The sequence below is a fragment of the Neodiprion virginianus genome, chromosome 1, assembly GCF_021901495.1.
Source record: "Neodiprion virginianus isolate iyNeoVirg1 chromosome 1, iyNeoVirg1.1, whole genome shotgun sequence".
Lineage (NCBI taxonomy): Eukaryota > Metazoa > Arthropoda > Insecta > Hymenoptera > Diprionidae > Neodiprion > Neodiprion virginianus.
Window position 1 is genome coordinate 13,076,038 of NC_060877.1, and position 15,254 is coordinate 13,091,291.

At 36.0% G+C, this 15,254-nt stretch overlaps 2 protein-coding genes across 3 annotated transcripts; one reads left to right on the forward strand and one right to left on the reverse strand.

Moving 5' to 3' along the window:
- Positions 1–1,806: 1,806 nt before the first annotated feature.
- Positions 1,807–8,779, forward strand: LOC124308795 (Kv channel-interacting protein 4-like). Of its 2 annotated transcripts, none has more exons than XR_006909094.1 (4): positions 1,807–2,579; positions 7,848–8,188; positions 8,313–8,511; positions 8,640–8,779. XR_006909094.1 is itself a non-coding variant. In XM_046771887.1 (4 exons), exons 1-4 carry the CDS (start codon positions 2,459–2,461, stop codon positions 8,685–8,687), a joined length of 699 nt encoding a protein of 232 aa, XP_046627843.1. In that variant the 5' UTR covers positions 1,807–2,458; the 3' UTR covers positions 8,688–8,779. The 2 variants fall into 2 exon arrangements, 1 of the variants encoding a protein (XP_046627843.1); XM_046771887.1 differs by having other exon boundaries at positions 7,858–8,188.
- On the reverse strand, positions 8,738–14,156 carry LOC124308805 (vesicle transport protein SEC20). The gene is made up of 3 exons (XM_046771904.1): positions 13,810–14,156; positions 10,897–11,311; positions 8,738–9,429 (listed from the first exon to the last, which is right to left on the reverse strand). Exons 1-3 carry the CDS (start codon positions 13,891–13,893, stop codon positions 9,242–9,244), a joined length of 687 nt encoding a protein of 228 aa, XP_046627860.1. The 5' UTR covers positions 13,894–14,156; the 3' UTR covers positions 8,738–9,241.
- Positions 14,157–15,254: the final 1,098 nt, after the last annotated feature.

Sequence of the window (15,254 nt, forward strand, 5' to 3'; positions counted from 1 at the left end):
TGCGTCAGCTTCGTACTTTGTAGTTCACAAATAATCTCAATCTTCGCAAAAGTAACGCGAGCGATTATAACCACTCGCTGCCCAGGGAAACTCAAACTACAAATATAAGCATTCATGTGGAAAGTGCGAAAAGTTCAGCAAATAGGAACATGTTTTATCCTTAGAATTGAAATGAAAATAATCGAGGGCAGAACAACATCGTTACTAAATTTGATTCAAGAATATCTTGTCTCAGAATTTTATTTAACAACCGGGTAACTCTGCCATTTTTTTTTTTTTTTACGATTTTTGCTTACAACATTTTCTGAGGATGTGCTACCGATGGTAATTAAGATATGATTGTTAGATGAGATTGGTGCTAGTTGCCTTAAATATTGTGACGAAGTTTCGTTGATGCGATGTCAAATATAACGCATCTAAAGACGATTCCAATAATCTTTGAGCTTCGGTATTCGTGACGTTCACTTGAAAATAGTGACTTATTATTTACCACTGATGATGAATAATTCATGAAAACAATTGAATATGTTAGGTTACAATTGCAGTTACAGTTGTGCCCCAGAATTGAGTTATGACACGGCAAAGAGTGTTAAATTTTAATTGCACTTTCCAAGTTAATCAGTACCGATATCATGCAATAAATTTTCATCCCGCAGTGACGCAACTTCTAAAAATTTAAGAGACGGAATCTTAATTTCAGATACGATGTTGTTTAACAAAATTCAGAGAGACGACCTTTTTCAATCAAATTTTGAAGCACTGTGTCGTTGAATCAAATTCTCAGATCCGATGTTACTCTGCTCATGCTCAACCACCGAAATACTCATTTTTCGGTTGAGATGATGAAAATTTTTTACAACTCACTTAACTTTGTCTAAAACGATGAAGTAAGTTGTTAAACGCTATGACTCGTGTAATACAACTCGAATTTCATTGTCAAAAAAAAAAAAAAATTGACAACCTGCGAATTTCAGTTTAAAAACCACTGTTACTCATAGTTTTTGAGCAACGGCACAATTTCATGATTTTTATGATGACAAAATCACATATACAGCGTTGATGAATATTTGTAATTTATTTTGTTCGAATTTCTTACCAACCATCCTAGAAAAACATTCTTCTCTGTCTTCAATTGATCAAGAAATCATTTACTACACAAAATCACCTTAGGTTATGATGAATAAGTTCAAGCTTTGTAAAAAAACATGTTAACGTTATTAAAAACTCATTCTGAGCCATGTGTAAAGAATCCATTCACGCACAACATGAGCTCTGATCCGTCATAATATTGAATGAACAATATAAAACGTTGGCACTGAAAGAACGAAATAACAACACAATCTTCCTGAAATTATTCGAAATAGCATTTACATCAAACGAATTACCAGTTGCACATTCTCTGAAAAAAAAATCATTTCAAAGAACCATGTGTTAAATAGTTTCGCATTTGAAATCTTGAATTTATTATTTTGGCGCATGAGCAATTGGCTTCTCAGTTTTGTCAAACTTGCACAGCAAATGCATAAAATTTTTTTTGTAATCTCTCTAGATTTACTCAGGTCATTGTCAGGAAATGTGCTCTATAGGTACGTCCGGTTAGTGCATAAACCAAGTGATATACATACATACATGTGTGTCTTACTTGAAAATCTTCGAGAGTACAAAAATTCTCAGACGTACACAATCTTGCAAGGCTACCGGAATTTTCAAGTTGGATGAAACGAAATTTTGTTACCGCATTAAGATAGTTGATAAATGGTTTAAATATTTAACTCGTACGCAGCTTCGCCCTGCGAACGACCGACAGTTCTCCCAGTTTCATCGTCCCCTGATATAGCCGCCGAGTTTCAGTTGCTCCATAAACGTGTTTGGGACAGCTTCGTGCGGAACTATCTGACTGCGGACTAAAACCAGTGCGGTGGCTGCACGCTTAGATATTTCAAAACTTTTTTTTACATTCTTTTTTTCTTCTCTTCCTTTGATTCCAACGTCCAAACGCCGGAAGGTGTTGGCTCTTTGCCAAACGGTAAGGAAATGAACGTGAAATGACTGAACGTTGGATGCGTTCTAGTATTTCACACCGTCAGAATCACCGCGATAGCAAGAGCGAACGGTTCTTAGATTTCAATTAGCGCAATTAATGTTATGCAATGATTCGCGCGCGGAATGAATGATCTGTAAAATCGGTAGAAAAATGTACTAACGGAAGAGTAGAACGAAAAAAAAAGAGAAAGAAAAGTAAAGAGAGAGAGAGAGAGAGAGAGTAGGAACGAAGTAATGATCAGTAAGGAATCTATTGTACACGGTGTCTTCGACGTGTTTGACAACGGCTTACACCCATTACCAGTTTACGATCATTATTGACTGTATGTAACGACGCACGTATTGTACGAACTAATGTTTGTGTGAGGCTATTTAAAACTATTACTCTTCAAACTTCGACTCCGATATAAACAATATGTCGGACAGCGAGGATGCAGGAAGTGATGGGAGCCAACAACGATTGCACCGTCCGAGTCTCTCGAGAAAAATGCGGAGGAGCATCAGGAAGGTCAAGAAAAGCATCCAAAAAATGACAGGTGGGCAATTCGAATTGTTTTTTTACGTATAATTTCGTAGATCTGATGTGTGCGTGGAAATCGTTAAACTTCCGTGATACAATTGATCGCTGCGTTTTTCACCCCAAAATAAGAATTTCAGTATACAGCTCGATCTCTTTGCGAATAATACTTCGTATAACGCGAGAATGTTTTACGTACGCAAACTACCCGTCTCTTTGACGTTGGAGGGAGTTTGCGAATGCGCATGCGTGAAGTGCTGAAAAGACCACGTTTGAAGTCCTAGGCGCGTGCGCTGTTGCGAACAAGTTTGACGTTACGCAACCCTAACCTCAATTTCGTGCTTCGTGACAAAACGGGTAACGTACTCTTGTGTTATATAAAGAATCGTATGTAACATGGAGGGCAACGGTCTTTTTGTCTCGCGTATTTGCAGCATTCAACTTCGGCACGTATGCGTGCTCAAATTTCATAAAAATCATAAAATTATTTTCACCTGGGTTCCTGGTTTAGTAAGATAATAAATGTTAGTTTTTTCAAGAGACTCTCTTATTGAGAGAAAATGACAAGGTCAGTCTTAGGACGTAAGCCTGAATTTCGCTAGGAATTTCTCTGCTCTGTAATAAGTTTTATTCGTGAGAGAGATGCGACATCTAGCGGTAGTTCAAAAATAGAATTTCATACTTTGTCATACGTATTCGTAAACTTATCGATTTAAATTGACTTCTAAAATTCTCGATTATCACAATTTTTCATAAAAATTTGTACTGTTTTATGAGAATTCACGGAGTTTACGAAAAGTTGTACTTTTCGACATTTCGAATTACAAGCGTAGATATATCGTTATAGATCTGTTCTGCTTAATCGTGATAAAGTATTTCATGTAGTTACGGTTTTAGTTTTTGCATAGACTTTCATATTTCTAGATTCAGTGCGAATTTGAGGCTCAGATTTTCTCAGATCGTCGTAGTTTTAGTCTGCTTAATCGAAAGAAACTGTTCCGTTCAACTGCGGTGGTACGTTTTCACAGATTTTCTGTTTTATTTTCTCGAAATGTAAGCGCAACTATTTCTCATAATTTCAACTGTAGATCTTCATGGATATTCATACTTTTCTACCAAAATCTACGCGAAACTATTACGCTTTACGGAAGTTGCATATTTTCGTGAACTTACGTTAGACGTTGTTAATTTTCACAGTGATTTATGCAGAGTCTTAGTTTCATATGAAAAAAAGTACGATTCTTGATGAATTTTTACTCGCCCTTTTTCTTAGTTTCTCATAGAAATGATTTTCACCAGGGCTGCGACTCATATTGCAAGCTTAAGCTCGGTACTAAAGACCGAGTTTGCCTCCACGTTACAAAATATACTAAATTGTAACTTACAAATGCAGCGAGACGAAAAATTTTGCAATTTCCACCCAATAACGGGCAGCTGAGAAACGACGATGCTATTAGCCGCCGTTCGGCTGGTTCGATTCCGATTCAAATAGATTCGTATATTTCGCGGGAGAGCGTGTGCATCGCAATCGAGCGTCTCGTTTCTCAGACTAAATTTAGCACTCGATCGGGTATCGAAAGACGCGAAATGTTTTCATCTAAAAATAATGCAACTGAATTTACAAACCGCGATAAGCCTAACCTTAGAAGAATTAAGAGTCAATCTCGACGTACGATGAGGGCGAAATATGCTGATCGATAGCCTGAGTGGTTCACCGCAGTTTCGCAAACTCTAATTCCTCGCTTAAACTGATTACGTTTTTTCTGGCTAATACATCGATCATCCTCAACGACCGTGGGAGTATGTTTGAATACACGTTTCAAATATGATTACACTGTAAATCATCACATCAGTTTTCTGGACAAGGAATGTTACACACGCATATATTATACATACTATATATCCGCGTGCAATAGCGATCTTCGTAACGTTGGAATTACGTGTAAACTGTCGGGAAAAAACGTATTTTTATACGTCGGCTTGTGTATACCTACGCGGTGCTAGTTTTCTCGGCAGCAAAATTTACATCACGTGTCTAGGAAAAAATTTATTACACACCCATCTTCGAGCCACACGATCTTTCCATCATATACGTACGGATGCACGTCAAATATAGGCATTATATGTATGTGGTTAGTATTAAAGTTCGGATGCAAACAATCGCATCGAGTGAAGCTTAAAAAGATTTCACGATATCACGTTTTGGAGATTATAATGCAGTATTTTATAGAGAGCATTTTTCCATCACGTTAATATAAGACTCATTGTCAGCCTCTCTGACGAGCATGATAATTTCAAGAACAAAATTTTAATACGTACAATTTTTAAAACCTCAACTCGAAGCTCGTTCGCAAATAAATTGAATTAGAAATTTATGTCGTGGTTGAAGAAATTGACCCTCGTACAAAGGGCGCACACAGTTTTTCTTTTTTTCTCTCTCTTCTTTTTTTTTTTAAATTCCTGTTGATTTAACCGAAGTTGATTTTACAGCACTCATTTTACTTGATGCAATTTGTTGAATAGATTTTAATCAGCATTTTCCAGTAATTGCGATTTGTTGTTATTCTATTTTGATTGAATGAGTTTTGTTTACTGAGAAATGTTCAGCTTTAGTTGGAGACATTTACTACAGTGTCATGATATATAGTTACGGCTTGTCATCTTAGCAAGCTTCATTCAACTTCTGATTTATTTTCGGCGAGACTGCTTGCACCCTGTGAAAAAATGTATACAGATATGCGGTAATAGCATAAATCAGTCTGTGCAACAACAGGTTTATCGTTTCAAGTCCGGGCAATAATTACGCACAGTTACGTGATAAACAAGAAATAGTGAAATCGATAGGGCGATGCCTTGCCAGTTTGTTTATCGCACGTCTTTATACTTTGCAACCTCGGAAGTATAACATGATTGTGAAAAATTTATGGTTGTGGTAAACGTAAAAGTTAGCAACATTATACACGTGTATTGTAATCGCTTTTACGGTTACCACACCATAAATTTTCCTCGACAATGCGCAACTTTCATGCCATATACGCGCGTCATTCAACGATCTTGTGTGGCATTTGAGAATCGAGTTTACTCGACTGTAATCGATTTCACGTTATATTTTCTACAATAATAGCTCGATGAACTGTCGCATGCGCATCTCGCAGTGATAGTACGGCAGATTTTGTGCATGAATAAAATCGGCAACGATACTTTGGATTACAAAAAAAAAAAAAGACCACGTGATCCCTTGCACAATATAACTCGCGAGGTTTTGGTTTGCATTTACTATCTTTCCGAAAAATTATTACATCAGATATTACGCAAAAACTATCAAGCAATATTTGAAAAGCTAACAAAAATGTACGCAATCAAAGTGCATAGCGAGATAAGAATACTGTAACTGCTCCCAGCAACTATTTAAGCAACATTCAACCCTTTGTATTTCCACTGAATGAAAAGGAATTTTCTGAAAATTTCACTTCTCTAGCCTAATTAGCTCCCGAGTAATCGTAAAATTTTTATTTTCAGTTTTTACTTTTTTAACTCGGATATTTGTATAGACTTATGCTGTTTTTTTTTCTTTTCTTTTAATACTTGTCGACAAAAATGATCAAACAAACTGTTTTTAAAATATTTCGGAGCACAACTCGATTTTTGCTAAAGAAAAGAAAGTTGATAACGGCCGTTTCATGTATTTCTCTCTAAGTACAATTATAAAACTTTCAAGGAATACTGGTTTTTTAAGTGCCTTCACTCGCAATTTTTTTTTCAATTTCCCAAAGTTTGTGGAAATTTCATTCTTAGGCAAAAACAGAGTTATAAACTACGATTTGCCCTATTTGACTAAGGTCCAACACCACCTTTTTGATAAAAGGTTTCATCATTGAATGTTCGAAATAATAAAACTCTGGTGTTTTTATCCGGTTCTAACGTTGTTGAGCTGGTTTTGCGTGCTGACAAAATCCCGATAAATTTTTTGACAAACATTCAAGACATCTCACTTTGTAGTATATCGTTATAACGTGCAAATGTAATTGGTGACGACCATTCGTCGTACCGTAGTTACGAAAATCAATTTTTATTCACTTCGCAGACAAGTATTTGTAAACTTGTTCTTGTCCAATCTCTGAAGATCTTTATGATGAACGAAATGATCGGTCCAATAACATCAAAAACGGATCAGACAGACCAAAGTTCAATTTTGTCCGTCAAATAATCTTGATGTCAAATTCATGTCGGTTACAAAGCAGTGACGTCGTATCATCCACGTGCTCTGTAATTGGTGGAGATTATATTGCTCGAGATCTTTTAAACCGTTTTCTTCTCTTTTCCAAACTTATGATTTAGACGATTCAGTCGATTCATCCTTAACCCTTTGAGTCATTGTGGTAAGTATTCGTACCACCATATATTCATATATTATATTATCCATATATTATATCCATCTTTTTAATATTTAGAGAATTTTTCAACATATTTCTTTACGGTTTTCTGCTATTTTTGATAGTATACTAATAGGTTTTCAGTATTCGAGAGGGATTATTGCGATATAGTGTAAATTATTATTGTTACAAACAAATTGATTGAAAAAATTGTGACAATTTAAGAAATAATTCGTTTCGGAGAATGTGACCCTTTTATACATATACATGTTTTACATGAGTATAGGTTTCTGGGGTTGCTGATTATGAATTTGAAATCGGAGTTAGAAAAAAATCAAAATGGCGGATCCAATATGGCGGCCGAAAATTTCACATTCGATCAAATCCGTAGAAAAACTTCTATCCAGGAGTTTCTGGAGTCGGTGATTAAGAACCTGATATCAGATTTTGAAAATTCAGACGAATTCAATCAGCGACGCCGAAAACCCCCGTATAAAGTTTTTTGACCGTAATCGATCAAATTTGAAATTTTCGTGCAACTTATTGGATTCACTATCTGGAATTTTCAAAATCTGATTTCAGATTTGCAATCAGTGACCCCGAAAACCCTTGCGTAGAGTATTTTGATTGGATTCGATTGAATTAAAAATTTTCCTCCTTCATGTTGGATTCACCATCTTGAATTTCTTAAATTCCATTTCAGATTCGTCATCAGCAACCCCAAACATCATGGAATACTATCTTGTTATAAAAGTTGACTTAGCATAACGATGCGTGACTCAAAGGGTTAAATTGCACAAAAGTATAATACCGTTATCGGGTCAAATCAGAACCACCATTACTCTATCGTCTTGAGAAACATGTAAACCTTTCCAATTCACCGAAATGGTGAGAAAATGCCAACTTAATCGTAGTGGCTTGCAGTGGACGATGGCGAGGAGGAAACCAAGCCAATCCATGTGGTACCGGAACGATTGGCAGCCCTGTCGATCCGCACTGGTTTTTCAAGGAATGAGATCTGCAAGATTTACAGAGCTTTCAAGCAGCATTGTCCGGGCGGTGCTGCGACCCCAAACGACCTAAGGCCGGCTTACGCGAAGCTTTTTCCACTTGGAGATTCCACTAAGTACGCTCAAGTAGTATTCAACACCTTCGATACGAACAAAGACGGTCTCGTGAGCTTCGGCGACTTTTTGACTGGCCTGTCTCTGATCGTGAAAGGAACCGCCGAGGAGAAGTTGTCCTGGATTTTCGGGTTCGTTCACCGCATATTCTATTCAACTAATCTTATTTTGAGTACCACGTGCTGGGTGCTTAAGCGTGACTCTTTAACGACTGGTATTGCGATCCGATGTTGGTTCATTTTTTTTACGTTACAGATTGTACGACATGAACGGCGATGGTCACATAACGAGGCACGAAATGTTGTTCATAGTATCGGCGATTTACGAGATGGTGCGAACAAGTCAAACTATACAACGCGCGGTGAACAGACACGTTGATAGACTTTTTGAGAAAATGGATCTGAACAAGGATGGCGTGATATCTCGGGAGGAGTTTATGACGTCATGTATGAATGTACGTTATTACAAGCAGAGTTGCAGTAACTTTCCATCAAAATCAAAAACAAACTCATATTATTGTCTATCCATAGATGACCGACATTTATATCGAACTCAATTATCTCACGTGTATAATCGTTTCAGGACCAAAGTATATGCACGCAGCTGACGGTCTTCGACGATCTTTGGTAACATCATCGATGAGACGTTTGTTTAATATGCAATAATGTACTCGATGCTCGTTTGCAGATTGCTATAAAACATATTTATTCACTTAACACCGGGTTTACAACCTGGATACTGCACGTATAAATATTAGATACATAATATACTAGAATTGATGCTGTAACATTAACCACAGTGCACAGTCACGTACAGTATACGTTTCTCCGTTAATGAGCAAATTGCATTGGAATGTTCAGTGACAGAATTTTTATTCTATGAAACGTTTTCAATATTATTTTTAATATTGAAGTGTGATTGTAAAACTGGTTGATTAAAGTACTTCAACGCCAAACTCGTAATATGCAATTTTCCTACAACCACAGCACTCATGGCGAACTTACGTCAGTTTCGGTGATAAAAACAGCTGCCTGAAAATGTACAAGCTGTACACAAAACTATTCAGCGCTTCGAATGACACAGTTTTTTCAGTTCTCTGAGCACGGATTACAGAAGGCCGGGTGTATATAGTTTCAGTTACAAGTAAAAACCAATGAGCTTTATTGCATTTCTCTGCTGTGTAATCAGAGCAATCGTTTCTGAAGAATGTAAAATACGCAGGCTAAGAAAAATGCAAATGCTAGAACTAGCAACGCTTTATCGGTAAGTTCGCGTCGACCATATTTCCCCAGGAGCTTTCCAGACTGCACTATTACCTGCTGCTGATGTTCAAGCTCATCTTTCGTCCCGGTCACTTTCTCCGACGACGTAACTGCAAGGAAATACATGACAATGTGTAATTAATACGCTAATGTGTAAATACCAGTAATTTCCACACTATACGTTTTACCTACATAAATGTGATTTTACAGGTTCGAGTTCGTAACGTTAGTACAAAAAAATATTTTCGAAAAATCCTTATTTCGCAAGTTTACAATGATTAAAAATACGGCCAATACTATACATAACATAAATTTAAAGATAAACATATCAGTTTACAACTACGACCTCTTACAGGGACAAGATAATTTTTAACAAGCAAAATATAATTTTTCATATTTCACTATTTCGTTACGTTAATGTTATGCAAAAATTATTTGCGTTGATTTTTCTGATGAATACTGTTTCCGTTGCGAAAATAAATAAATTGTCAACCTCCTACACCGCAAATTCAATCTATTTTCTATCGTAAAGGTTCTCTAAAGATGGGAACGGAGCAAATAATAGTCCAAAAGTGGAAAATTGAATACAACGGTCTTTGTATCGATCGACGATACGATAAAGCTTGAAGCGTCGGCTGAAACTTTAGATTTCCTCAATGCATTGTATTTATTACATTGTTGAAGTTATTCATCGTCTGGTAATCTAGTAAATACTTATTTTATTCAGATATACAGGGTGTTTTCAAGTAAACGGTGCAGTATGTTGGGTTGCCTACTACCGAGGCGAACGAATATCGGTAAAACAGACCTGCCGACTCACTATCACTTTAGTCAAATCAAGTCATATAATCACTTTAACGTGGCTTCGGAAGGCGATCACTGATCGCTTCGGCATAGGTTACAAACCACGGAACAACTGCTTGACCAAATCCACACAACTTGGCAATATGGGCAGTTCCAGCTCACTCGCAAGGACTTTAAACGTGCTACCTACCGATGACTCGTACCGATATTTGTTCCCCTCAGCGACAAGCAACTCAACATACTCCGCCGTTTACTTGGAAATACTCTGTATATGTATATCAGATTATGCAATAAAAATACGCACTGAATTATTTCTTACAGAAAATGAATGCAACAATAAACCATTTCTAGATTGGCTTCTTGTATTTGAATTTCATATCACATATTGGCTTTTTGAAAATATTATTTAATTGCAGAACATCTTTTTGATCAACAACGAACGTAATTATGAAATTGTTATAAAGAAATAATTATGCCAGTAATAAAATAATAATATTGCGCTGATTACAGAGTAATTTTAATGTGTGTGTATATATATACATATATATATATATATATATATATATATATATATATATATATATATATATATATATATATATATATATGTATAGAATACCTAGTTTACCTTGCGAGTCTCATCCAAAATATTGGTAAAAAAATGTTGGTTATAAGTTTTTAATTACAAATTCTTGTCAAGCTGACTGAATCCTGTGATAAAGCTAACGTATATCAGAGAATAAGAGGTGAAATATAAGGTATAAAGTACGTACTTAGGGTGTCTAAGGTGTAAGCGCTTTTTTGAGTGGTTTCCGCCAGATGCCTAGAGATGCCCAATAACTTGTCGGTAACGCCGCCTGACATATTTATCAGTGCTTGTTTATCTCGCCGTTTTCGTAATGCACTCTGATGTCCGTCGGGCATCCCCAATAATTCATCCTTAGCCATTCTGTCGATAACACAGGCACTGACAACATTAGCGTTGCGAAAGGCGGCTAAGGTAATAGTCAACTGACTTTTATGACTCTCTATTTCTGAATAAATCTCCAATTTCCGTTTATCGCTGCGTTCTTGGAACGCTAAGCTCTCCAAACGCTCAATACTTGATCGCAGGGCCGCTATTTTCGCTCTGCCTTTTGCATTTAGCTCGTTCAATAACTCTGTCGATTCGGTGCAATTTTGAATATCCTGAAATCAGGTAGTTGCGATTGGATACATAATGCGATATGAATAGTTAAATCAACTACGTTGAATTAGTTTCATGCAAAATATATTATTAATTAGATAGATAATTTAATAAGGATAGAATTCGATTAAGCTGGAAACGATTAATCAATAAAACAATTAATTGAAAGAGCATATTAAGTGATTAATGGAGAAAATGATAATAATCGAAGTTTACCATTAATTGATGAATCGCAGAGTCCTGATAACGCGGGTTAACGTGTACGTATGTATGTAGTGCGAGATGTACGGGTCGGTATATTAAAAAAAAATTAAGGGGGGGGGGGGGGGAGGGTCGCCCATCCTGCAAATGTATCTATGAGAAGTAATGGGCGTCGAAATTTGCCAATCTTATTTTGAATACTTCACATTAATGTAATCACATATGTTATAGCCCTCCCTTGGAAACATAAAATTGATTTTGATCGGTTATTCAACTCTTTAACAATTTGCATCTACATTGGTCATAATGCAGAAGTTGCATAAATTTTTTACATTTTATATTTCAGTAGTCAAGGGAAAATAATTCGACAGTTTATTTTTGTTGTCCATTTGAAGAAAAGTTAAAGCAATTTCAACAAGTTGGAAAAGGGTACGGTGAGAAATCATCCTTACTCATGTACACAATATCGGTAGACATGTATCAAAGACAATGGAACTAAATTGCGCATAACTTTCGCAATTATCGTTTTTGGTAGAGAATACGACCTAATTATTGTTCAAGTCTCATGAAATCAAACTTTATTGACAAATGTGGCACTGAATGCAGTAGCCGTTTAGCCTTTTTGAAAATATCTGTTAGTTAGCTATATTAAATACATTTTTTTTTCAATGATTTTCGACCATCTGCCACATGATGAAATTGAAATTTCTTAAAAACTAAAACAAAGAAGCCCCTCGGAATTTTATGAAATCATAAAATGTCTCACAATCCCACAATTATTGCGAGGTATGAAAATTAATTTGACTTATGCGTAAGTAAATCATTGACGGATCAAATTTAGACGCGCATTTTCATACCAAGAAATTTCCTAACCAAATGTGAAATTCAAATATAAAACTTTTTGGTCTAACATTGAGAGGCTTGCAATATTTTCGGAGCATTTTGAACGTATATTTTTAAGATAATTCAGAATCATGTTTAATTGACAATCATACCCTGGCCTAGCAGAAATTTCACTTTTAAATTTGTTGGAGGACTGAAGAATTCAAATTTTTGTTTGAATTTTTGATATGTTGTTGATATGTATAAAATTTGAAAAAACAAATCAATGTTTAAGGCATGATTACAAGGAAACGGCTCGATCTACGTCAATTTAGTAAGAGAGCTTTTTTGTAGGAAATTTAATTTCCTTCAAAAATATGGATTGAAAAAATTTTTCAGATTGATAATTGACGGATTCTGGGTAAAAAAAATGCGGTAACTGTTAAAAAATCAATAGATGTAACGATACACCCCTTAATATTAATATTAAGGGCTCAAACTTTCAGGATAATTTTTATTTGTCGTCATGAACAATGTTTTTACAGTACCATTAAAAAAAAAATTCATCGTTTTTTTTAGCCCAGTCTAGTGCGCTGCAAAGGACAGACATAAAAAAAATATTGTTTTTTACAACTGTAATTCCAGAAAGTAAAAACACATCATCGGAAATTATTATCGCATAAAATAAATAAGTTTGTGGATATTTTTGTTCGGCATTGCACATAGGTTTGGTGCTATCTGATACATTTTTATGACAGTGATGTGTAGGACTCTGATGGCAGTCTAAATCAGTTATACTTTACATCCTCTTAAGAATACATTGGAAGTGGAATTCAAAAAAAAGTGCTCATTGTCGACGAATTCGACGTAAGTTTATTGAAAATGCTGAAAGTTGCCAGGAGCACGAGGTCTTTTGAAGCTTTTCACAGCTTTTGCGGTCAACGCTACAGCTAAAGATTGCAGAAAAAAGTATGAGGCTGAAGTTTACAGTAACGTTACTGTAACAATTAACATTTTGGAAAATCGTTATTTCACAGTTGCAGGAATGTCTGAAATTCAGTAAATCATATTAAGGATAATGTATCCATACTTTGAAATCTTTACTGCTTCAAAGTCACTATAAACCAGTAAAATAGTAATTTCTCCACCCAATGTTTCGTTACGTTAGCGTTACGAACTTCAGCCTCACAAGAAATCCAATGTCATGGATGCGTATTCTTTTGAAGCAGTGCCCGACATTTACCGATTCGTCCATGGAATTATCAATGGAAATTACAATGCTGACCAAATCGGTAATGATGAGAAACTTCTGTACCGATCAAGTCTACGAGTCAAACTTGTTCTGTGACATGTGCTACCCTACCCGTCAAATCTTCGTTTTTTAAAGTACCAGTACGGCCACCAACTCTTCAAAATTCGTATTCCACCATTTTCGCATATAATTCAAGTAAAATTTTTTCAACGCTGATGGAGTTACCTGAATAATAGCTTTCACTTGTAGATTGTTATTGACAATTTCCTGTCGCACCAAGTCCAGCAAATGTTCCTCAGAATTCATCATGTAAATTATGTACGGCGAATGACTCAAAAAATTAATTCACTCGTTACCAGGTGACAGATATCCGGAAATTTCTCAGCAGATTTACCGGAAAAATTCATAAGCCCCGATGATTATAAGATTTTAAGAACCGGCACAAGTACGGAACTCTTCACACCACCACTCTATATCCTAGAGATTTTCAACGTTTGAGGTTGTGTTACACTGACAAAAACAAAAACGGTGCTATATAAATTTCGAGCTAGCAGAATACAACTTTGCTCTTCTGGTTCCGAAATGAGTTAGCATTGGCGTTACATGTCACTCCTGCCTGCAGTGCCATCTGGGAAAAATTTGACCAACGAAAACTGTTTGCTTACCCATTAACGCGTCAAGAATTCTGCAATACCGACACTTGTTAGACTCACGATAAAATGTCTCGGGAACTAGCGCCCTCTCGATAATTTTAATGTAAGGTCTGCAGTCATTGCATTCATAGGATTCGCTAAGTTTGAAATTCGTTCCGTCGAATCCTAATTAATTATTGATCCTAGTCAAATTCATGATCACTATGATTTGCTTTCATTTTCAGCACGCTATCATAAAAAGTTAAAGGCATGTAAATTTGCTTGGTTTCACCTGGATAGATTTATCGTCTTTTCGTAGCATGAAGTAAGCACCATACAAAGAGTAGTTCCTCTCTGGATACGACGGTAAAAATCAATCGAATTTTCATGATACCGTATTTTCTTCCAACATTTTTTTGGTTTCTTACGCTTGTCCCGTAAAAGTATTGGGTAATCAGCTTACATCATGTAGTTAATGTCACGTGACCCATAAATGCGAACAACGTAAGAAAAATGCGGTGTTGACTTCTATACAATATTTTTCGGTCTTAGTCTAACGCTATTTCATGTCGATCTAATACTTCCTGTTGCTAATTTATCATTCTCTGACGTTGAAGTTCTGAATTGATCATGAAAATTGTTCGCCAGTAGTTCATACCGCTCGTTTTAGCCAATTTTAATACCGCCCAATTTTAGAAGGTAGAGTTAAATCGGTCACGCATTTTATTCCGCAGCAAGAAAGTGTCACCTGCACTGCACGTACGACAAAATTATTAATAAATAATACTTCCACTCGTGCATCACATCTATTATATGGACGCATGATACATAAGCCTGTATCATAAACGGCATTTTATCGTAGAGAAAAGCCCGAAAAAATATCTTCTTAGAATATAAGAAGGATATAATATTTTTCACCGTAATCGGTTTATGCTTACTGAAAGCGGACTCAAGCTTGTTTGTTTTCAGCGGTTATTTTTCCAATGAGAAAAACTAAGAGATAGCTGGAATTGAGCAATACGCGTATTTAATCGGACG